This window comes from Gallinula chloropus (assembly GCF_964237585.1).
Source record: "Gallinula chloropus genome assembly, chromosome: 7".
Lineage (NCBI taxonomy): Eukaryota > Metazoa > Chordata > Aves > Gruiformes > Rallidae > Gallinula > Gallinula chloropus.
The window spans coordinates 3,463,537-3,489,330 of record NC_140092.1 but is presented as its reverse complement, the minus strand read 5'-3'; the positions used below and the strand labels follow the sequence as shown (position 1 = coordinate 3,489,330).

General features: G+C 39.8%; 1 protein-coding gene across 2 annotated transcripts in view; it reads left to right on the top strand.

Moving 5' to 3' along the window:
• STK32B (serine/threonine kinase 32B) overlaps positions 1–25,794 on the top strand; it is a gene marked incomplete at both ends in the record, with an annotated part of 141,752 nt that overhangs the window by 26,701 nt on the left and 89,257 nt on the right. For both annotated transcript variants that reach the window (XM_084266665.1, XM_084266666.1), the window contains 2 exons: positions 1,568–1,623; positions 9,303–9,454. In XM_084266665.1, the coding sequence (XP_084122791.1) occupies positions 1,568–1,623; positions 9,303–9,454 (208 nt within the window). The remainder of the gene's footprint in view (positions 1–1,567; positions 1,624–9,302; positions 9,455–25,794) is intronic.

Sequence of the window (25,794 nt, the reverse complement as noted above, 5' to 3'; positions counted from 1 at the left end):
CAGTGTCCCATGGGTAAAATCTGTGGGCAGACCCCAGTTCCAGGTCATTGATGGAATCTTGCTTCTCAAACATTAGCGTAACCCTAACTCTTGCAGCACAAAATCTGGTTTCCAGTTTCCAAATAGTTTATAAATCCTTTACAAAGTTATGCATTTTCATCTTAGTATCTCAATCCTAAACCTGCTATATTCAGAATTATCATCTTTGTTTGCTAAAGACTAGAGACTGCAGCTTTCAGCTCTGTCAGCTCTGGATTTGATTTGGTCTCTAGCAATTACCAGGAAGGTGGTTGCTATAGCTGCACTAATGAAAGGAATAACCATGTTTTCTTGAAGACAATGTAAGCAAGCATAAATAAACAAATGCTTAAATATAAGTGGCATTAATAGTGTAAATGAGATATTACTGCAAGAGGGAAAATAAGATTTTAGCCCTTCTCAGCGACTTGCTATGTATCAACCTTGCAACTTACTACTCAATACCTAGCTTGAGCTAGCACAACATTTTTATCAGATATCCATAATTTTGCTAATTCCTGTAATGGCAATAGCTGGTGCAGAGATGGAGGCACAGGGATGAAGCCAGGAATCTAACAAAGTTTTATTTAAAAAAAAATCAATTTAAGTTGCACTGAACTTTGGTCAAGTCTGGTTCACTGAGTTTAGCTTTAAGTGTGATTCTTTTCTGACAAGTGACTGTAAAAGCTGTATCACACATTGTCATGCTTGTGTTTCAGTGGCTCCGTATCAATTTTCTTCAGGATGTTGTTGGGTTTTTTTTCTTTTTTGAACTGCCAGACCTACCAGTGAACCAGAGATTTGAAGGTCACACTGTGTTCAGCCTCATGCAACACCAGCAATAATGACATTTCTGAGAAATGAAATCTCTCACTCACCTTCAAAGCAAAACACTTCAGTGTCTAGGGCAGACTCTGCTGTCAGATTCTATGAAGTGGGAGTAAATCCATTCCGCTGCCGAGCTAAAATGAAATCTCCCAACCCAAACTTCTGCTGTATCTATGAAATAGTCTTGTGGTATTAGCATTATGTGTTGTATTAAGGTGGGAAGGTTCAGGGGGGGCTGATCTGCTAGGTCACTGTGGGACAAGCTTCTGTCACTGTAACAAAACAAGGGAATTATTCTGCAGAGTGATTACTGTAACAACACTATCCTTATATTACTACCTATCCATAAGCAGCATTCTTACCTGAATTCTCCAGTATGCTTTTAATAGATCTCAATCTTCCTGGAAAATGCTGGGCAGTGTTTGTTCATGGTTGCATAATGCTAACTTACTGTCTTGATACTCGGTTAGGGCAGAGATGTTTCTTTGTGGAGATAGTAGGCACTGAAGGCATCGGACCAAGGTGAGGTGGTGAATAGAATTAGCCAAGGATGTTTTAAAGCAAACCTGGTCTTTGCTAGATAGTAAACATGTGAGGTGTTTCAAGAGAGAAAATAAATACCACATGGCAAAATACTGTCATTACCTTCTTTATCTGATTTCTGTTTCTAACTTGGCACCCTACAAACTATTTTCCTTTCCTTTTCTCTCTTATTTTACAGTTAACTTTGACCACTTTCAAATCCTGCGGGCTATTGGGAAAGGGAGTTTTGGCAAGGTAAGTCAACTTATTTTTAGCAGTCAAAAGTCTAATAGAGAATTCCTTTGTGTATTTCTAGTGTGACCTGACTAAGGTCAAGGAGCATGGGGTTTTGTGGCCTTCTTCTTCTTAAAGCATCTGATCATCAGTATGAACTGACTGACTATACATTAAATTATTTCTAATGCAATACATTCACCTAAAATTAATTGAGTAAAAATTATTATAATAATTTAGTCTCCACAGCAGGCATTAGCAGAATTAAAAAAATCAGCGTTTAAAACCAAAACAAAGAAAAAAGTAGGGGCAGACTTCTTTTTTAGGCACTCCACTGGAGCGATCTTATTCTTAAATCTCTGGATGTATTAATGTGTTCAAAATAATTGCAGTGTTTTAAAGGCACTTTACATAGATTCGGTGTATTTGGGACTGTATAAAATGACATACACTGTAATTACAATCATTGAGTAAATGTTTGTTCAATTCAACAGGCTTTTGCTAAAACAGAGAAGATTAATGGTTTGTTTACACAGGGGTAGAAGACCTGTCTTTCTTATAACAAAGACTATGTCAAGTTTTACATTTTTAATATGGGTAAATACAAGGCCATGCAGTCAAAGAAAATCATATTATAAAATTATTAGAAACCATTACTGGCAGGAATATGTTTTAAGAGGAAATATAACCTCAGTAACTGATCAAGCAATAGCTATCTAGATCTTGATTTCAATGATTCTTGAGTATATGCCAGCTGAGTGCCGGTGAGCTACTTCTGTAGTTATGTATTAAGAACACACAGAGGATTTTGCTGGCTCTTGGCCTTCCATGCAGAAAAATGACTTTCATTTTAGAGAGGCCTGGAATACTTCTTGCAGGGCAGCACGGTCCTTCGCAGCATGGTCCTTATTTGGTTCAGTTGTTTCCAAGAGAAACCCTCTTTGAGGTCAATAGGAGAGCATGCTGGTAGTGCAAAGTGCTATTCAAGAATCCCTTAAGAATCAGGGCAGCTGGAGATCTAAGATGGTTTATTATCACAATATGCTCATGGAATATCATGTCAAATTAAACAGAGGTCCAGGAGTGCAAGTGAAGTGCAGGATAATCAGTTAAAATGCATCCAAAACATGCTGGCCATGATATCACCTGCACCCCTTGTCCTTCAAAGATTCTCCTTTTACACCTCTACCCTTCCAAAGTGACCCTCGTCACTCCACATCACGCTGGAAGAAACAGACAAGCTGATGTGGTTTTTTGGAGACTTGTTGCTTGATGTTTGATCCATTCTTATTCATGGCATTCAGGAAGTGTTTCTGTAATACTTCTAGAAACATCTCATTTTCTGATGGGTTTGCATTTCAGTGCTCCTGTGAACCTGCTTTGGGGATATGTATGGGTGAGAATAAAGTTTCACAACCCTAAGAGAACATATTTAATGCAAGAAAGGACTCATGCATAAGTCCCATCTAAACTTAACTCCTTATTTTGCAGCTGTCAAATGCAATAGAAGAGTCCTCGGCATAACAGGCTTATTTTTCCCAAATGAATACAAGCTTCTGACCAATCACCTTGTTTCTCCTTCCACAGACAAGGAAAGAAATAAATCCATTTTAAAATGACCTATTATGCTGTAGCCAAAAGCACAACACGGTAAATCAGTCACCGTTTCAAGTGTCTTTCTCTGAGTCAGTCTTGCCTTTGTTGTTCATTTCGAAGCCTCGTTGCTGGCAATTTTTCCTATTACTGTCCTTCTGGAAGTACCTGGCAGCAGAAAACATCAACAAATGATGCAAGACCCCTAATCTCTATTGACTTGCTGTTTACAGTGTGGAGTCTATTGTGCTCTAGCACCCTGCAACATGTAACACGGTGTTCAGCATCACGCCTTCCTTAAACTGCCTTCTTCCTTTATGGCTGCTCTGTGGCCTCTTTTGTTCTGGAAGAGCAGTAGGATGTTTTAAGACGTGCTCTACTTTTTTTATTTTATTGCTGTTGGTACAATCACTCTCTTTCTCAATATTTCTTAAATTACTGTGGTTGCTACAGCAACCTCAGGCCTCTGCAGGGGACTGCTGCAGGAGGTATCTGCTGTGGCAGAGACTCCACGCAGCGTGGCTCGCTCTCGTGCACGGAGCTCAAGGTGATCCTCAGCGCCTCACCTCCTTCCACTGGGGCTGACTGCTGCAGCAGCAGGGCCCCATCCATCCTGGCTGGCTTCAGAAAGCCACTCCCAGCCTTTTCCTTTGGCATTTTCCATTCACAGCAGCAGCGTTTGCTGTTACAGGAGTTCCTCGGCCATGTGGTATCAAGTGCTCAGTAACTCAAGAGCTTGTCTTTTCTGAGAAGCAGCCACCTGTTTTAAGTGACTGCCTCAGTACATGCTGTTTCTTAGCGGCAATGTTAAGAGCAGATGCAGTCTTGTGTGCACTGTAGCATCTTCACTAGAAAAAGATGCATCCCAGCAGTTGTGAGGAGTGTAGGAAATGAGTGTGGAAAGAAGAGAAACAAGGAGCATGCTCCTGTTTCCAGAAGCAACCAGGCTCACTTCTGTCTGCTTGGAAAGACATCCTTCTGGAGTTCAGGTTGCTCCCTGGCAAGGGACAGATGAAGATGATCTCTGTGTAGGGCCATGGCAGCCACAGCTTCTATGTAAGTCAGTGGATCTTTTGTTCGAGGCAAGTGGCATGCAAGTTAAGGTATGTACCTGCCCCCCCCTCCTAGGCACGTGTATACATACCTGGGGTATGTATTTGAACATACAGACACTGGTACAGACCTGTGAGCCCCTGCAAGGGTGACTGGTACCCAAGTGAGGTGTGTGACCTTGTTGGCTTCAGTGGCCAGTGCTTTATTAGGTAGATGAAGGTAGCTCCTTGCTTTGGTGTCCTCATATGTAACAGGAAACATATATGTACATATTTTAAATCTTTCAAGCTAGGTATGCTTGGCATGTTCCAGCTATTAATATTTCCTAATAGATTTGAAGTGGGCCAGATGGGAAATTTTGTCCAAACAGGTTTTATTAGTATATTAAATATTTGTCTTCTAAGTCAATTTGGATGTAGACAATATAAAATAAGCAAACCAAAATGCTGAACACTGACTGGTCTAAGTAGCTATTCCTTTATGCCATGTAATACATCAGAAGTGTTCTCTCATGTTTAATCTGGCTAATTTTTTCCATTTTGTTATATGTAGAGCCATCATTCTTATTGCAAAAAATTATATATTGGAATACCAATAAGTACAAAACTGACTAGGAGTGAAATACAAGAATTATCATTGTTCTTTACTGCAACAGTGACCACATAATTGCAGGCCTACTGCCACAGAATAATTTGTATGCAGGTGCAACAACTAGTTTTCAGAGATACTATAGTACCAATTTTCTTCAAGTTCTCACTTCAAGGAGCAGGTATATTGGACATTCTGACCTCCTTAAATTAAATTCAAATTACGATATGAATGTAAGGACGCTTTCTTCTATTTGTCTAAGATGCTGAGATGCAGGAGTTAGTTCTGATTAATTTGGTTGTATAAAACAGTGACTTCCTCTGCTGAAGTAATTGAAATTACACTGGTGTGGAACAGATGGGGGCCCAGAATCACGTCTGCACTGATCGAGGGTACTTTACTAAATAATATGCAAAGTATTTCAGAAAAAATGTGCTGCCATCCTAAAAGCAACCACACAACCACAGAATATTAATATTGTTTGACAGTTTAAACACTTATTTTTTTAGCTTGAGTTAATATGAAAGGAGACTAAGCAGATGCTTGGGCCCTGCTCCAGCTGTCATGCTTTGCTCAGGGGAATCTGGGACTGAATCCCCCTATTTCAAGGAAATTCCCTGGCAATGTAAAGCCAGACTTATGACAGCCATTCTCCAGCCTCTCTGTGTAAATCATTCCAATTCAGCTTGTAGGCTGAGACTAGGAGCATTAATTTTTCAGGGTACGTGGGTAAGAATGGACAAGGTAGCAGGATTTCAGGCGTGTGCTTCACAGCAGATCTGTCAGTTCCCCCCCCGAGCCTGAAACACGTAGCTGATTCCTGTCTTACAGCCCCTTCCGTGGAGGTGAGTGTCTTCTGCCCATGCAGTGCCACAGCCTCTCTGCTGGGCTGTGATTACTCATGGCAGCTATAGGTGCCCCATCTGATCTACTCACCTGACATAAGATTATGATCCAGGAAAACAAATGAAGTGTTCACTCCAGCTGCCAGCTCTCCAGCTAACAGTGACCTCGCACAGAGAAGCTTTATCTGGCTGCATTTTTGCATCCCTCCTCTTTTTTTTTTTTGACCTGTCATGAAACCATAGTTTGGGACTCATGTACCCAAATCAGATCAAAATGTCTTTATTGAGATGAAGTGTGCCTGCTCTCTGCTGATCTTTCCAGGCCAAGAATTGTATATCCAAAGATAATTAACAGGGATTCCTATTGTCTAGTTTTAAACAAGTACAACACAGACACCTGCATTCAAACCAGTCATCTTTAGAGGGCTCTTTAGAGGGACTTTATAAGAGAAACCATCCTTCTAGAGATAGTCCTCTGGACCTGTTTAGACCCATACCTTAGGTGGAGATGAGTGTGCCTGTACCTCGCTGCAGACTACGAAGCTGTAGAGCTGTTGAGTTCATGAATCTTATATTTGATTTTGAAGCATCACCTGTAGAGGCTGCTGAAGCAGTGATATCAGTTTGAGCAGGGCACTGTCTGGGCTTGGGAAAATGATATTCACATAGAAATTGGAAGAGGATGTTTTAGTAATGTGAGCGTGACAGGCTTCCATATTGATATGTGTAAATAAGGCAATTCTGCCCAGACTTCCACAATAATGAGTCATCGCAGAACTTGTTGACGTGCCAGAGCACCTGTTTGTCCCTATTTTAAAATGACTGCTTCAGGAAGAATTTAGACCATAAATGAAAGAAAAAGTAAAAATCAATTTAAACATTTCCCATTCTGACTGCACTGGTGAGGAGAACTAGGGGGCTTTTCCTTTCTTTCCTGAAGTAGTGGAAAAGTTTCAGCCCCTTCCCATCCTGCTCCAAAGAAGCAGCTAACAGCCAGCAGGTAGAAATACCAGGGAGCATCTCCACTTCTATTCAGCACTGCCATAGCAATGCCAGGTGTTCTTCACAATAACATCCATATGGATGCAGCTTGGTTTTCCTGAAGTTTAGTAGGAGGTAGCTTTAGTATATCCATTAAAATCCTATTGATTTTGAAGCCATGTTAAAAGATGTGCATAGGTACATATTACTGGAAAATGTTTACTATCATTCTGCTTTGAAGCTGTGTGCTAGTCAAGCTTCTCCTAACAACAGAAGGTCTGTTTCAACTGTGCTGATACCCTTCTTGTCTTTACCAGCAGGTATGTGAGCCGGGTGCTTTCTGTAGTCAAAAATCAGTTTCTAAATCTGTTTACATTACACGTGTAGGTTCTGGGTATGATCCTGGTACACTGCACTGGACAAACCTGTGACCCTCAGCTGAGTAAAACCCCGTTCTCTCAGCAGTCTCACTAGTTAATAGTTCAATAGGGAGGCATTTTATGTAATGGAACAGGCGACTTCTGCAAAGACCACAGTCTTTGCCAAGTTTCAGATGGATATCGTGCTGCAAATTCATGTAAGTGAATGAACTTCTGGACTTAGGTTCTGAGCCAAAATCCATAAACACTGTACTTTATAATGTGATTGCCTAACTTGTAGCATCAACATAATCTCATACAGGATGTCAGGAATTGCCCCTGCAAATTCTGCTAATGCTTTTGAAGAGCCTGTGGAAGCTTGATCAATTCATTTCCATCTCTCCATTTCAGTTCAACCCCACCTTGCTACCTCTTCTTCCTCAGTTACCCATTGTTCCACAACCTGGGTTCTTTCCATACAAGCCTGAGCCTTTATTTATCTTAAGGGCATCACAAACATTCAGACTTTCCATAACAGCCCAAGGACAAAAATAAAAGCTCTTGACATTGTGCAACGTTGATGGGCTCAAAACAAAACGTTACCATCCATGTTTTACTTAATTAGCAGAACATCTCCTGATATTAGGAAAGGTAATTGGAAACTCTGCTTAATCACACCTTATCATTATAGGTTAAAAGTACTCTATTAACTCCTCTTTTTTGAATAGATTTGAGCTCAAGGACACGCTTCGTGGAGACAGAGCTGCAGGGAAACAAATGTGGTTTGGTTTCACTGTCACAGTTCCTCTTGGAGAGAAAAAACAGTAGGGGAAATAAAGTATGCTGATGGTATATTCCTGTAGCCTTTCCTCTGCATTTAAGAAGTAGTAGGTCTCTTTAGAGTCTTCATCCTGTAGCTGGTGGTTCATCACCAGTTCCAGAATCCAGGTGAAAACCTTAAGTCAGGAGTTTCAGGTGTGGGAAGTTGTCTTAGTTTCTCCAATCCATTTCTGAATTTGGAGGATGCAAGTTCCTTAAAATAAAACTAAAACCCACAGGATTTATTTTTGTTTGGCACCATGTTGTAATCTGGTCTCTGAGCACTGATTTTATGTGTCTATAATATGGGAGAGTGTATGTGTGTATGTACATAAATATGCCTGTAATAGTGCCCACACAAAGTGAATCCAGAATACCTTTGAACTTAGACACTACAGAGTTGTGATATCTAAAGCAGATGCTTCCACTCCACAGACTATATATGTCCTGCTGATGAAAAATTCTGACTGGAGACTATTGTTGTGTCAATAATAAATGGTGTAGCAAAATAATATTGTCAACTAAAATTCGTTTAGCTGTGAAGACATACTAGGAGGGTCACTTAAAAAGTCCTGATCAATTAACAGGAAAGACCCTTCAGAGCAAAAGTCTCTTGAGGCTATTTGCTCTATGTGTGTATGTAGAGTTATGTAGATGAAACTTACACCAGCTTTGGGGATGAGACACAGAACAATCTTATATTTCTTCGTTAGAAATTGTATTTAAAATGATGGGGTTTGGATGTGGTGCTGGAGATGCTCTCCAACTTTGTTCACAAGATAAACTATCATACCAAAAACCCAGTCCAGGCCTCTCAACTAATGTTTTCTGCCTGCATTTACAAAGTTACTTGACTTCTGTCAAAAAAAAGAAAACGAAGTTAAAGCAAAGAAATTTACTGCCAGATACTAAATAATTGTAATAGTCTCTTGTGACTTCAAAAAGATGATCTCTGTATGAGTGTTTTTTTTTTTCCTTTTCAACAGTAATTAAGGGACCATAATTCTGATATTTAGATGAAGTATTAAGCCTTGTGAACATAGGCTATGTTTATGGTACAGTAATCAAGATGTGTATATTAACTTGTGGGAATGAGTGCAATGAGTTTGTATTTTCCTAGGCAGGAGGCAGTCATTTCTGTGACTAATTAAACAGAGTGCATTTGCACAGTTGGAGTGTGTTCCTCCCAGCTTTATCATGTGATGTCTGAAAGTTATGCTGCTTTTCTGGGTCCTCATTTCTTTTTATGCGGGGGTGGGATGTTCTTTTGTTAATTTATTAACTATAATCTAGTACAGAGAGTCCTGCATAGCTGTGATGTGGGCTTTCTGAAGGTGTTCTTAGGTTGTAGTATCCAGATCTGGATTATTGAAATGTAAGAGGCTCCTTTATTTCAAAGTCAGAGTGGAGTTTTCTGTCTGTAGGCGTTTAAACTTTTTTCTTTTGCTTTTCTGTCAAATAGGTGTGCATTGTACAGAAGAGGGACACCAAGAAAATGTATGCCATGAAATATATGAATAAGCAGAAATGCATTGAGAGAGATGAAGTTCGAAATGTTTTTCGGGAACTACAGATAATGCAAGGCCTGGAGCATCCCTTCCTGGTCAATCTATGGTAAGAAAACCTTTAAAATTACATCAAGGATCTGTTGTTTTCTTCTTATTGCTGAAGCAGCTCAGGCTATGAAAGTCTGAAAAGTTGAGAAGTCTGAAAAACTTTCAGTCACCTATTGAACAGATGCCTCCTCAAAATTAATGTAGCCTATCCCAAATAACTTATTCTTTGTACCCAGCCCATAATACATTTCTATAATTAGCTTTGCACAATCCTAAATGAATTTGAAAGAGCTTCTGATATATTTCTGGAGTGTCTACAGTTGCAGAGTGCAATTGCATGTTCCAGACCTCTGAATCTACTATCTCAATTTCTGCCTGAATTTCAAGTTGTTCTACACATATCTTTAAAAAATGACTTTTGTTACTGAACTACAAAAAGGACAAACCATGAAAATCAGAAGTGACCCATGAATAATGGTCACCTGCTCTATTAACAACAAACCATATGAAACTCTTAAAGATATGAATTATATTTTATTTATTTAATAATGGAGAATATTTTTTTTATTTACTACCAGGAATACTGCAAGTACAAATGGAATAGTCTTTAAACATATTTTATGTGTTCCCAACAATAATCTATTAAAATAACAGCATTTTCATTGTTTGTTGGTGCATTAGCAGCCTGTTGGATGTATTTTTGCTTGTAGTTAAGATGCAATAATAATTAGCATCAAATACACTTATATTGTAGCTATAACTTACATTAGATGATTAGCAGGAATCCATGAGACTTCCTCTTATGAGTCAATTCCTGGCTAGTGCTAATGGAATGAAAAAGTTGAAATTGCATTTCTTCTATAGGAACTGCAGCTAGATTTGTGATTCATTTTTTGGAGTTAGATTTTTTCTGTTTATTTTGTTAATTGAGATTTTTTTTCCTGTTTATTTTGTTAATTGCATTGTAAACGTACAAATGGACTGCAACAGGAGATACTATATCTTGTTTCAAAAAATGGACTATTAATTTAACAAGGAATAGTTATATCATGGTATATGGGCAATAAGACAGTTGCAGCTTGTGTAAATGTTGAGTCTCTTTGAACCATCCTTATTTGGACTAGTCTGTCTTTCTAGGCTCCATCACACTAAGCGTGCATATCAGCTTTCAGAAATCCTGCCTAAGGGAAGATTTTAGTGACTAAAACTCAGAAATCCCATCAGGCTACTAAATTTAATTGGCATGTCTGTACTTAGACAGGGTATCCAACTTTGAATTCCCAAGGATTTTCAGAAGTAATTATCCTGAGAAGGTACCAATCTGACATCTAGGGCTCTGCTGCAGTCCCCACATTAGTAAACAGGCACTGACACTTCTCACTTAACTAAAAGACCTAGAGAAAGACAGAAATTGATAAATTATAGGTAGGACTGAGACTAAGAGGAGTAGTGGTGCACAGGTTTTCCAAAAGAGTTTAATTGGTGTGTACAAGCATTCTATATTATATTGCCTTAGGTAAAACCTGAAAACAGCAAAGTGTGTTTGTACAAAACACTCTGTGGGCTTGTGGTTAAGCAGTCCTGTATGTAGTCCGTGAAGAATTGGCTGCCCATGCTAAGAGGAGCCCAGAGCTCATGTCTCCTGCTTTTCACATTAACTTGGCTGCTTGTTTACTACACGAAACAGTGATAGTGACAACAGCTTGCTTGATAGAAATGTATCTTACTTGCCTCTTGCAATCTCAGTGAAAAGTAGTTTGTTGGCTGGATGAATCCAGATGACACTTCAAAAGTCTACAGAAAAAAATGACATTCCTCCATTGATTTGAAAGGAAAAGTAGATACTGATTTCACTTCCATTGTCCCTTCCCCTTGATTCCTCCCTCCTCTAATCCACAGTTCTATGAAGCACAATTAAGCTTAGGTAGGTAGCCTGTTGTTATTTTGTCTGGAAGGGATATGAATGATGAAAATTTTATGGAATTTTATTATCAAAATGCTTACTTTTTTTTCCAAAGTATCATTTTCTGTAACAACTTCAGTGTTATCAGCATTTTTTTTTTCTTTTGGGTGAATTAAAATAAAATCTTACGCCTTTACATTCAAAATGTCAAATCCCAAATCCATATTGAAAAGCATATTTGGAAGAAACTCCACTCATGACATCCTGTTCATGAGTTCGTGGTACTACTCCTGACCAGAAATGCTGATTGTCAAATGTTGGTCATCTGGAATTTCAAGACATGTAATAAAATTAGTATGCTGGTAAGTTTCCCAACAATGCCTTGAACCAAAAGGAATACTAACGAAGCACAGTAATCCTTCTTTGAGGAGAGCATCTTCAAAAGGAAATGTTAGCACCTCAAGAAACAAACATGAAGACTGAAAAGCTCTTTAGTTACACCTGATAACTACACAAAGGAGTAATGAGATGTAGGTTAGCACTCTGACAACAGTTAAATTCTTGTAGAGAGAATAAGAGGAAAGAAGGTAAACCTTCTGTAGTGGGTAATTCTTCTGGCATCCATCATCAGTAACCCCAGTTTACACAAGGATACAGAACAGCTAATATAAAACAAGGGTAGCATCTCAACTCCAAAAGATCTATATTAAAAAGCTATTTGAGGCTCATGCATCTTCTCTGAGCTTTATTAAATTTAGCTTCACAATCTCATCTTATAAATCATATTATTTGAAGTATGAACTGTCTTTCATAACATCTGACACACAAAAGAATCATTCTTCTGTAAATGCTCATAATAGCTTGGAGGATAACAGTGTTTTTCAGGAAAGGCTTGGGGTTGATTTATAACCTTCATTTTAGAAACGAAATTGAATAAATGCTTAAAGATATGTGAGCCTTGTAGCCAGTTTTATCACCGTTAGAGGCATTTCTGATAATAGAGATTCCTTCTTAAAATGAAAAGTAGTCCTGTTTTTCATCAGACCATTAGTATGTCGTGTGTACTTCAAGTATAGATGAATGAGCTGTAGAAACGTCAGCTACTAACACGTTCCCACCTTGAGACTTTAATGCACCCCTCTAAGATACAGTATTTTATCCCTGTTTATCCTTCCCAGAATATCTGGGTGTCCCTTGGGTAAGGTGAGTAGCATTCTTGAAAGGATCCATATTTCAAGTAAGTTTCTCCCAACATGCATTAGGACTGAGCCAAGAGCCAGGTTGCTCCCTATCTACCACTATGACTAGACTTGTCATTACGTGACTTGTCTTCAAACATGAGTAGATCTACTGGCTGCTCTGATAATAGTACAGCTTACCCCAAAAGGCACAGGGTTACCAAAAAAAATAGTAAATGTTTGGACTAATCAAACCATTTGGAACATTAAAGTGATCTTATGTTTGATAGCCTTGCTTAAAGCTGTTTAGATCCTTTTAAAATTTTCAGAACAATTTCAAAGGCAGCAGAGGGAGAAGAAGGATGAAGATTTACTTTTGTCAGCTTACAGGTCATTTTCCTAGTATAGACAGAACAATATGTTTGATATATTTAACAAGCCATGAAGAAATGTTAGCTGCATTCTCAGAGTGGCTCCATATTTTGATGTATTTTCCTTTCTACTCATCAGTCTTTGGAAACTATGTATTTCATAAGACAGATCTATGAAAGCACATTACTGCTACCAGCTAAAGTAAGACTAAGTTTTAAATCCAGTGAAAACTGGAACCAGTAAAGAACACACAGTAGCAAAAAATGTTCATGCACTTCTGAGTTCACATAATAACCCAATATGTCTTCAAAGGTAAGGGGAGGTAAAAAAGGAGACGGAAGAATGATGGAGAAAAGAAAGTTTTCGTTCAGTCTCAAGTGTTGGATGGGTTGTTTAATGTGCACACACACATAACTGGAAATTATTAATTCTCTACAAAGGTACCCTTTTAGAATAGGCTGGGAGAAACATCACCTTGAACTGCCCCATAGCACAGCTCTGCTCCTCAGATTGAAATCAGAAATGCACATGATTTTACAAACTCAGGGAAGCAAGAACACCTGGCCAAGTGTTTTGCTGCTGGGTGGAGCCATAAATAACCAATCAAGGTCCATCAATTACCTATCAGAGGCCCAAGCACCTAAGAGGAGGTTGTTCAGCTTGATTTTAGGTGAGTTTGCCTAGTGGCTGTAGTGTTGTATAACTTATCTTGATGTCGTGGGTATTATCTGATGTGGAAATGCTTTATAGGGGGTGGAAAATTTCTTTTCTGATGTCTAATATGACTAGCTTTATGAGACTCCGTACTAAAGGCAGTGAGTAAAGTCTATCCTGTGACAGAAAAATTATGTGGTGTTTTTGGAAGGGACAAGGGGCTTGTGTTGTTTCCTATTGGAACACCAGTGGGGTGTTTGCAAGTAGCCTGGAGTCCTGTTGAAAAGGAAAGTCAGACTGTAGTCATATCTATTTTGATAGTATGTGGTGTGTCCCCAAAAGCTCATGAAAGAATAGATCCTGAAAAGCATCCAGTTTTCCTGGAGAGGAATGAAGGTGCTCGATGGTCTTGGCTCCCTTTGGTTATACCTGTCTGCTCTAAGCCTGGTTTATGGGAAGAAAGGCTATGATGTTTCCCTCTTTGGCTACCACTATGGTAGTAACTTAAATCTGGTTGTTGCTCCTGGACTCTTGAACCCAATCTTCCACACTGCTAAATATTTTCAGGCTGACTGCCCCCAAGCCTAGCTGTGGGCTGGGGCATGAGCCCCAGAGAAGCCCCAGGCACAGCCAGGCTGCTCCCCAAAGGCAGCTTGCACATCTTCACACTTTTATTTTTGATGCTGACAGCTGAACAGTCCAGGTATAGACTTTTCTGTGCCATTTGGTCTTGGAGTTTGAGAACAGCCACTGACATGTTTATCAATACAATAGATGTTTCTTCCTTCTTATATGAATTTAGCTGAGGTCACAAACCCTGGGCCATGTAATCCAGGGCCATTCTAGCACACCTGATGGGCTCTAAGATTCCTCTCCAGGCAAGAAGAGATTGTAAATCAAGGGAGCAAGATATATTTAGTGTGTCACACAGTTTAGATGGGTGAACTCTTTTTGCTGTGGAGGGAGCAAAGGGTGAGTGCTCTCCTGAAATAGCTAGATCAATTCATCACTGCGTTAACGTAAATGGGTAAAAATACAGAAGCTTTATATGTAAGACTGAAAAAAAATCTGCTCTCCAGAGCCTTAGAAGACATAATGATGGAGGAAAGAGGGCAGGAAAAGGTGATGAGGCAGCAGGAAGAGTAGGATAATTGGAAGAAGAGAATATAGGAAAGATTTGTCTTCAGTTGTAAATATTCAGGATATTATTTCTGGCTGTGGAAATTATATTGGACTCAGCACTGCCACTTGGTAAACTCTGGATGCTTGTGCTAAATGTTAGCTGTAACCTCTTCACTGACTACTGAATGCATGGTCCAACAGTTATTTATTTTTGTGCCAATTTTAATATCCTATAATGCTAATTGCCAATATTGGAACACTGTCTCAAGCCTGCCTGCATTAAATTTTATTCTGGTGACTAATTGTTTCCTTTGAGAAATTGCTGCCACCTTGAAATATGTGTCTTTAGACCTTAATATGTTCCTCATAAAATCAGGAATTGGCCTTTGGCATAGTATAAGTTTTGATCTCTTGCATTAAAAACTGCTGCAATAGCAATTTCATCTTGTGGATCTCTCATTGCATCCTGGGACCTTTCTTTTTAATAAACACTGATAAACATCAAACCTCTGGGAAAAATGGCCCCTTTTTCTTTAAAAATGGTCAGTTTCAGTCAAGTTCCTCAGATAAATTTGCCGTTTCTGACCCAGACCTCCCTTACTAGGGGAAAAACAGCTAACAGAGCAGACCCTCATGGGCATGAGGTTAGCCTTAGCCATGTGCAGTGGGTCTGAGTGGCAACATTTTGGTAGCTGGGGAGGCTATAGTGGTGGCTTCAGTGAGAAGCTGCTAGAAGCTTCCTTCCTGTCTGATGGAGCCAATGCCAGCTGCCTCCAAGATGGACCACTGACCAAGGCCATCAGTGATGGTGGCAGCAGCTTTGGGATGATGTAGTTAAGATGGGGGAAAAGTTTCTGCACAACAACATTTGCAGCCAGAGAGAGGAGGGAGAATATGTGAAAGGAACAAGTCTGCAGCCTCCAAGGTTAGTGCAGAAGGAGGAGCAGGAGATGCTGCAGACATTGGAGCAGAAATTCTTTTGCAGCCTGTGGAAAGACCATGGTGAGGCAGGCTGTACCTCTGTATCCCATGGAGGTTGATGGTGGAGCAGATATCTACCTGCAGTCCATGGAGAAGACTCTCCTTTGGATGCCCAAAGGAGGCTGTGACCCTGTGGGAAGCCCAGAGTGGAGCAAGCTTGTGGAAGGACCTGTGGCCCTGTGGAGAGAGGAACCCACACCAGAGCAGGATTTCTGGCAGGACTTGGGACACTGTGGGGGACCCGTGCTGGAGCAGTCTGGTCCTGAAAGTCTGCACCCTGTGGAAGGGACCCATGCTGAAGCAGTTTATGAAGAACTACAGCCCGTGGGAAGGACTCACATTGGAGAAGTTCATGGAGGACTGTCTCCTATGAGAGGGACCCCACGCTAGAGCAGGGACAGACTGTGAGGACTCTTCCCCTGGAGGAGGAAGGAGTGGCAAATGATGATGACCCCAACCCCCATTCCCCATCCCCCTGTGCCACTTGGGGGAGGAGTGAGAGAAATTGGGAGTGAAGTTGACCCCCGGAAGAAGAGTGGAGGAAAGATGTTTTAAGGTGTAGATTTTATTCTCTCATTACTCTGATTTGATTAGTTAAGGATTAAATTAATTTCCCCAGTTGAGTCAGTTTTGCTCCTGACAGTAACTGGTGAGGGATCTCTCCCTGCCCTTACCTTGACCCAGGAGCCTTTGTTATATTTTGTCTCCCCTGCCCAGCTGAGGTGGGGAGTGATAGAGCAGCTTGGGGGGGCATATGACCTCCAGCCAGGGTCAACCCACCACACTGTCTCTCAGATCTGTGGTGTCAATAGTCACAATAACCCTCTGCACCTTTGTGTCAAGGATGAATATTGTTCCTTTTTGTCCAGAAGCCAAGCTCCAGTGCTGTGGCAGTGGTACTCTTAGGAGAGCTTGCAGGGAAGCAGGGTTTCAGTGCTCTCAGCCTAATGAGATGGGAAAGAAAGAGAGAAGAAAAGTCCTTAGACATTGCTTCAGACTCCTCAATTGCCATTTTAGGCAAACAGTGCTTCCCCCCCCACCTTTCTTTTTTATTCATTCTCTGCTTTAAAGGTTATGAATGCCAAACATGATAGCTAGAGTGTGTAATTAAACTGATAACCAAGGTCCTATAGGTAAAGTGGTTCTCATAATCAGCGACAGAGTAATGAGTTCATCATGCAAATCTACTGCTTTCAGGCAGGCATGAGCAATTCTTACCTATGCTGTGGAAACTGGGACTGCAATTAGCCTGTACTAAAAGCTCTGCTAAAAGGAGACTCTACAAGATGCAGCTCAACACTGCATTAACAAATCCCCACAACCATCACACAGCCATCAGGCTGCAGAACGGTCTTGGGTGTACTTCTAAATTCTCCATGAACATCCAAACAGTGAATGCAAAATAGGGAATACTTACAGGAGAAAAATAAGTAAATAACACTTGCACTGCCAAACTTTGATATTGAACAGGCCCTACAAACCTACACCTAGTCCAAAAATGTTACTCTTAGAGACTGTTGGAGACTATTGGCTTGGAAATTATTCCTAGTAGTTTACTTTAGGTTATATTTGAGGTACTTTTATTTCAAAACAGAGATGGAGCACATAGGTGAAGGCCTTTTTATGTGCAGCAGGTTGATGTAATAGTCAGGGCACCAATAGTAAAGACAAACAAAAAAACCCCCATCATGCAACAGTCAAGGAATATCAAAGTAATGATAACTGAAATAATGCCTGTGTGCTTCAGGTAATATGTTAGCTCTTCAAGTCAGATATTTGCTTTTTATTTCTGCTGGAATGCCAAGACTGCTTTTCATGTTGCCAAACATTAAAAGTTGGGGACTTTGTTGGACAGATGTCTAAAGGGCAGAACAGAACCCAAAATTCCAACTATATAGCTAGGGGGGCAGAAATAAATAATAGCAACAAAGTAATAATAATAATAATCCCTAACTGTGAAGAAATTTCTTTTTTCCATTGTCAGAATTCTATCAGAGTGGATGTAAAATGGCAGTGGTAGGACTGAATCAAGGCAGGAAGGTCTGTAAAGCATTAGTTTTAATTTTGCCTGCTTAAGGGACCTTTTGCCTGGGTTCATTAAAATTTATCAAAGCTTTTATTATTTTCAAAGTAGTCTACAGGTTTTTAGAACAGAGATGTGCACTCATTTTCATTTTATTGAACTCAAATGATACTTATTGTAACTGCAAAGTGCAACGAGAAGCTGATAGGGAGACTTCAGAAAATGATGAATGGTATCCTGTTTCTAAATTAATGACAGTTTTGCAATGTAAAGGTCTCATTAGAGACAACTAACTCTCATGTTTCTTAAGTACACGCCACATAAAGGAGGATTTAAGGTTCCTTTTCTACCGATACACTTGCTATAAACTGCGTCCTGACTGAAGAAAAGTCATGGGCAATGAAGAAGATGACTACTTAAATACCTTTTCAAAACAATTGGCCAGGAGGAAAATGGGTTCTGCCTGCCAAATTCTCTTTCATTTCCTGAACTAGAATTTATCCAGGGGACAGAAAGTAAATTCTTTCTTGGAAGAAGACAGTGTGGTGGGATTGAGTTTTGATGGGAAACCCAATAAGAAACTGGAACTAACAGAAGTAACTCTCCTTCTTGACCAGAGCTTTCACAGGCTCACCTGCAGATGGGCTAGGAGAAGGATGAGAGAAAATAAGAATACAGGAAGGGGTAATGAGCCTGATGAGGGATGTGAACTGTGAGATGAAAGAAGATAGATTTTGTACCCACTGAAAGTGAAAACCAACCTAATCAGAAAATGTAACCGATATTGGTGCATAAGTCAGGTTCATCAAGGTCAGAACTTCCTTTACTGATATTTGAAAATAAAGAAAGCAGATGAGGAACTCAGGCTTTGTTTATTAGGTCTCTCCAAAGAAGAGGAGGGGTGAGCTATAGACCTCTGTGCATGCTGTTCATTCTGTGGAAGCTGAAAGCTCTCCAACCTTTTTTTTTTTAAAAAAAAAGTAATGAAAATATTTTGTTCACTTCAAACTGGAACACTTGAAATACTCCCTTAAGCAACATAGCCCTTATCTGAAGATAATATTCAAAATAAAAATATTCCTTCGTAGAGAATGTAGTTTGGTAAGTAAGGGAGGAAATGGTATGGTAAAATTGGAACAGAATATTCTAAGCTGTAAAGGCTGAATGAACTGGGGCTGTTCAGCCTTGAGGAAAGACGACCAGGAGGGGACCTTATTAATGTTTATAAATATCTGAAGTATGGGATGCAGGGGGAATGGGCAGCCCCTTTTCAGTGTCTGTGGGGACAGGACAAGGGGCAATAGCTGCAAGTTGGAGCACAGGAAGTTCCACACCAACATGGGGAAGAACTTTTCCCCAGTGAGGGTGAGGGAGCCCTGGGACAGGCTGCCCAGGGGGTGTGGAGTCTCCTTCTCTGGAGAGATTCCAGACCCATCTGGACACCAACATGTGTAATATGAGCTGGGGAGCTGCTCTGGCAGGGGGGTTGGACCCCATGAGCTCTCGAGGTCCCTTCCAACCCCTGTGATTCTGTGATTCTGTGATTTGCATTTAAAAGGAATTTTAGACATTAAGCTTCATAAGGCACTAGAAAAATACAGAAGTATAACTTACAAGCTAAGATCCCAAAGGGATAAAATGTTATGCTAGTCTCAAGTATTATCTGTATTAGTATTGTTCATCACTTAGTAAAGGGTGACATCTGTAGTTTTGATAGTACAGCACTTAATTCCTTGGGGAAGAGTAAGCATCACTTCTTTCCTGTCACTACAATCAATGACAGGTAGTACAATTTTTCCCTTCTTGAAACAGCTTTACTGGATGATCCAGGGTTCATATCTGAACATCTGCATATTTTTACTACATCTGTGAATGTTGGTATAACATTTGTTTTCAGTCATGGTCTAGCTGCCTGCATTTAAGTAGGCTAGCAGAGTATGGGCTCAGACAAGCTGCCTACAGCTCTGCTATCACGATTCTAACAGCCTGGTGGCTTATGACGTCCAACAGGGCTCACATGAAATAATAAAGTCTGATTATGATCCATATTTGGGGTTGCTAAATTGCAGCGTGATGCCAGTGAAGCACAGGGATTTCCAGTATTTGTTCAAGTGGAAACAAGAATTTTGGCTTTACTGAAAAACTGGCACTGGTCATTAGGATATAAAGATATAGAAGGATTGATAAAAAAGGCTTTTAAAAGGTAGTGAAACAGTGAAAATGACATTGTGAGCATTTAGAGTCACAGAGAACAGCATGTCTTTGGGACTAGCTGTGAGGTGGATGCCTCACACATGTGTGCTATCAAGAAATGAACATCTCTTCCTCCACATCCCAAGTAAAAGGCATTAAGATAAGCATTTTGTGAGAGAAGCTCTGCGGCCAAAAGCTATCTTGGCAGCCCAGGGCAGCTGAACATGACTCACTCAGGAGGAAAAAATACAACTTTTATGACTCTTTCACCCAGTTCAATGCTGAAAGAATAAATTGAACCTTTCTGCTGGTACTTCTCTGTGAGTGAGCTTGTATTTAGTTTTCCTTTGAGCCCTTAAACAACTCCATGCTACATCTGCCTTTGTTCCTTATCAATCAAGTTAGGCCTTTTTCTGCTCATCAAGGCCTCTCTCTCCCTTGTGACACACAGAGAAGCGTTTGCTCAGATGCAGTCTCTTGGGTTTCCTCTCCTGCTCTTCTCAGCCACAGCCTTCTCTAGAGTCAATTGGCAGTCGATTTTGTTGTATGAAGGCCATTAATGTCTAGTAAACTCTTTTATTTTTGTTTCCTGAAATGAAATTTCCTGGCTAACTAAACTAAATATTTTTTAATGTGCCTCCCACTTTTCTTTCTGTAAATAATTCAGGAGTTTATGTAAATAATGTTGTAAATAATTCTGTAAATAAATTAAGAGTGCCAGCTTCAGGACACCCCATCGATATGTATTGAGTTTCCCAAGGTTCATTCTTTTCTTGTCTATTTAGTACAAGTGATGACACATGCACATTAACTGCTTAACTAGTGGAATGGCTGGTACTCCAGTCCAGACAAAACAGTATCTTTAATTAGTGCTATCACAACCTTTGACAAGTGTAGCCTGCTTTAATGACACCCTATATTCATTATTCTGTAACTGCACTAACAAACAGTTTCATTTCACACTCTAGAAACTCTTTTTTTGTTTGCTTTTATGTTGGTTCTTGCTCTTACAGAGAAACTGCCAGGCTGCAGGGACTAGATGAAAGGACAGTTCAAATTTTCCTTTTTCAAATCTACCCCTCAAAATATGTAAGCCAGGGAAAGGGAGGAGGGAGGGAGCCTCTTCTCTCCATCTTGTGCTTCTGACTTCTTTCTCTTTATGATTTTATATTTTTTTTTATATGAATACCATTTATTTCACCAACATTTGACAAGCATGTGGAACATGCTGCCATAACATTACAAATAACTGCCCAATCGTTCTGCTGTACAGAAGATGCATGGGACATCAATTAGGTTTCATTGTTCCTTTGGCTTTAATTTAATGTAGGTTTCCATGACAGCAGAGAGAGACAAGTCAGTCAAAGCCAAGAGTTAAAACTGACAATTTGCATTCTGGTCACTAGCCTTAAAAATGTGATGTACATTTAAATAATTAGATTGTCTGAGTGTTTGGTCACATGTCATACTGCTGTCTTCATTTGCAGGAGTTGTCTGTAAAAAAGTAAACTATTATGGGATGCTGCTCTGCAGTTCTGACTCTCTGCTATTTACACAGTAGTCTATTCAAATCCAATAAGGGTTTTTATCCTAACTAATGCAATAATAGTAGTAATAAATGCAGGGTGGGAGCTGTTATTCTGTAGCTTAACCACATATTTACATGAAAGTTGCATATAGTGATGGCTGAAAGTAGTTTTAACAGAAGATTTAACAGGAAATGGTGTATCTGATGAAAATCTGTTTTTTCTCTTCCTTCTAAATGTCTTCTACTAGTGAAATATCAGAATATCCAGGAACATCTTTATTCTCTAATGTTGGCTTCTATTCTCCTGCAAATGGTCTCTTGAATGAAACAGTGAGCAAATGCAAAGACAAGAGGAGGTCAGGCACACCTGAAAAGCTAGTTTACATATTTACATACTTTTTAAAAGAGAAAGCTTGTTTTGCAATGTAAGAACTTCTTTAAACATCTGGTTTATATCACTATTCTTAATCATTAATGCTAGCCTGGGCATTTAAGATGGTCACAGGCTTCTCCCCTACATGTTTCAAGAGGAGAAATATGAAGTAATTGTAAATTTTCCTAAATGCTGGCAGAAGAGAAATTTGTTTTGAATGGTCTGTTGTCAAATGGCTATGACTTAGGTTTATAACATATGGTAGCCTTCTCCAGAATGATCAGCCCACTAAAGTTGGGGGCAGACACGTGCAGGTTGACAATGTTGTCAACGTTTTAAGACAAACTAGGTAAACATGCCCAGTTCAATTCTTCATCCTGGTCAGCTCAAAAATACAACTGGGGAGAGATGGATGAACAATCTCTGGCTTGACAGGTGCCATCCTTGGTGGTATGCAGACGTTGATCAGATAATTAAAGCTGTGTGTATCCTGTCACCAAACATGCCCAGCCTCACCCTGAATCCTTCCAGGAGTAGTCTTGTGGATGTCTATGAAGGCTCAAGCAAGTAACTGCTGTACAGAGAGCAAAAACCTCCCTGCTCCTCCAAACTGGTGATATGCTATGTGTGAGAAAAGGGATAGAGAAATGGTAGAAAAATCTGCAGAACATAAACCCCAAGAACACTCAACAGCACAAGGATGTATACTCTGGAGGGGAGAATTTACTTGTTTCTTTTTGGGGGCTTTATGGAGACCAAACACTGTAAACAACTGCAGTGGAAGAGAGAACATGCTCACATCCAAGGCATTTGAGACACATGGTCTCTCTGAAAGGGTTAGTTAAGATGCAGATTATGAACTTCCATTGAACAAGTAACAGTGGGCTGGAGTGAGTGGTTGCTGTCATCACTTGCCTTTAAGAAAAAAAGGCCAGGCAAAAATTATTCATGTAAATTCTGCCTTTGACAATTAAAAGGTCCACTTTGTACAAGAAAGGTTTGCTTTGTCAAGCCTGTTACTTTTGTTAACATTTTAGGAAAGCAAAGCTTTGGCTGCTGGAGAAAACAAGGTACTTGTAGAGCCTGAGGATGGATGTATGGGTGAGGTGGTTATGTGAAAAAGAAAACTCTGAAAGTGAGTTTGCTGTGTAAAGATGTGATGAGAGGAAAAAAAGAATCACAAATGAAAGCCCAAACTGAACCTCCTGATGCAGGATGTATCAGAGAATTAGGTCATTACAAAAATGGCTGGGTTGAATAGGAGTCTGATTACAGTGGTGACAGCCTGCATTCAAAGAGAAGGAATTACAGGAGAGTGGTAGAGACTGGTTCATTATTTGTGGGGATACTCAAAACCCTCCCCTTAGGCTCAGTTTATTTTAGAGTAATTCTGCCTCTCCCTCTATGTAGTGCTGACATAATCTGAGTAAAAGACATATTGAAAGCAGAAGTAATGACAGTGAGGATGGTAATAGGGCTTTCTGGAAATAAGTAAGTCTTGGAGATGAAGGGTGGATTGACTTTTTTTCTGTAAAGGGGTATGGAAAGAGTATCTGGAACCCTGTTCTGCTGGACACAGATCTGACAGCAAGTGTGCATAGAGGCTACCACAGAGAGCACAAGCCCCTCTAGTCCAACCACCATCTTTCCAAAGGCCAGGGGGAAAAAAGAAAAGCAGGATGTGATGGGACAGAAGCTTTTGTGAAAAAGTAAATACAATTCTAGCAATGTTCACTTCAGGCAAGATATAGCAGAGACCAGAGATACAGGGGCCAGGGAAATCACCAGTGCCTGAAATCACTTCAGATATCTGCTTCTTGTCTAAACTGAAGTGTTAATTTAGACAGATTTTGGGGTATCTCCTGAATGTCAGTTGTTTTCAATGTGAGTATTGAGCTTTAGGCTTATACTAAGGAGGCATTCAAAAACACAACAGTAACACCTTGCTTTCAATGAAATCAAGAGTCTATCACAAACAATGGATGCAGCAGCGGTCTTCATGAGAGCTCTCTGGTAGCCAAGGAACACCAATATGTTGTGTGAAATGTTGGTATAGACTTGTTTGCATAAAGTTTTACTTGCAGGGTCCATAACTGATGCCATACATTGACTTCAAAGATACAGGAGAGAGTAGGGGCGTGGAGGCAAAGGCACTTGGGTTGCTTTCTCTTGGGTTGAAGGCACTGCCACAGTGCCTTGGGGGTGTGGAGGTAAAAGGGCACAAGGGAAGATCAGGTATATATAATGTATATATACTTTATTATATAAAGTATAATGGGAAGTGAAAGGTCCTTCCTCAGTATTACAGCAGTTAAAGCACCTAAGGCACATTGTAACAAATACCATTTTGGAATCAGTCTCCAAGGACTGATTCAGCACTGTGAAAAGCTTTAACCTTCATTAAGCAGTAAGCACCCTACAGTTCGTACCACAGATAACTATATCTCTGTCCTTTCAGACATCCATGACTGATTTAAATGCCATTGTGTTCAGAAAAGTCTCCTGCTAATTGCTAGTCTTAAATATCCGCATTATACTGCTTCCAACTACTGTGTGTAAAATTATTTGATCAATATTTTATGGTGGTGGCTTCTTTAGAGGCAGAACCATTGATTCTAATAGTTTAAATTAAAGATAGAGGGCTGTCATCATTCAACAACAGTAATTACCTCATCATAATTAGAGTTAGGTACTTAGTAATAAGTAATAATGGTAGAATACAAAAATGATAACTGAAGGCTTTTATAATTAAAATTGCTAATGGTGAGTCATAAACAGCAGCTGAAAGAGAGGAAATGAAAGATGCATCCGCGTGGCACTTTCAGCAGCAAGATCTGTTTCTGCTTGAACAGGAAGCACTCAGGTTATCAGAGCAATGTTTGTGTTTCAGAGAAATAAGTAGCCAGCTGTAGAAGGAAACGGTTACCTGTCCTTCCTCCACTGAAGTATGTGTCTATCTGGTGAAGCTGGCTATGCTTTCCTTTGTGCTGAAGTTCTTATCCATTCAAGAAAAGAGAAGGGTACATCTCTAATCTCAAATTATAAAAGATCAGGAGCTGGCTGGCTAATTACTTACCCTTCACCTAGACTTTCCCCTACCCTGGAATTTCTTGAGTTTCAGGAGTCCATAGGCAAGTGCTGTCACATTACTGCCAGTCCATCAGTGTCATTTCCCTTTCCTCTATGTGCATGCTCTTTGCTGGGAGTATCACACTTTTTCACAAGCTTTTGAAGAGTACTGCAAGAAAAACATACCCTAAGGGTTATTGGGCTCAGTTTCCACAATACCAAAAGTTACACATATGTGTAACGAAAGGAAAAATTCCTTCACTTCAGGAAGAGGTTCTTGAGATCCAGTGAATTTACTACTAGCAGAGCAACTGTAATTTTCATTTTACCCTTAAAGTTGTGAATAGCACAGAATTAATTTAAATATGACAGACTTTTTTGTCTGAAGTCTCTGCTGTTTCAAGTTCTATATAAATTTCCATAGGGAATGGGTGTGAAATGCTTTCATTCAGTTGTGACAGCACTTTTACAGCAATTAGCAACATTCATGCCTTCTTTGTGCTGAAGGAAAGGATTACAGCATGTTAAAGGCAAAGAACTACCAGACATAGCTATTACATTTTTTGCTTTCTGTTTTGTGTTCTAGTTTTATGGATGGGAAGATTTTCATTAAGTCTGAGTTATACCACCAGATTTACACCAGTGCAATTTTCTGAGTTAATAAGGCTACTCTAATTTTGCTCTTAGCTCAGAATATTCTTCCTAATCTCTTTCTCAAGATCAAAATCTGCAAATATAGCTTCTCCCAGAGACAGGTTTTCTATGTGTTTAAAAGCCTCCCCTTTCCTTACACTTGTTTTTTTCTTTCCTCCTTTTCCTTTCGTTCTCCTGGGTGCTGGTTACAAATCAATTAAAACCTCTTGCTCTGGAGGCTGAGGTTTGGCTCAGAATGACATCAGTAGCTGCCACCACGAAGCCTTTCTCTGTCTTCAATAGGTCTTAGTTTTCGATAGAGCTTTTGGGCAGGAATTTGTAAAGTTTAAAGTCATGAAAAGTGCACAC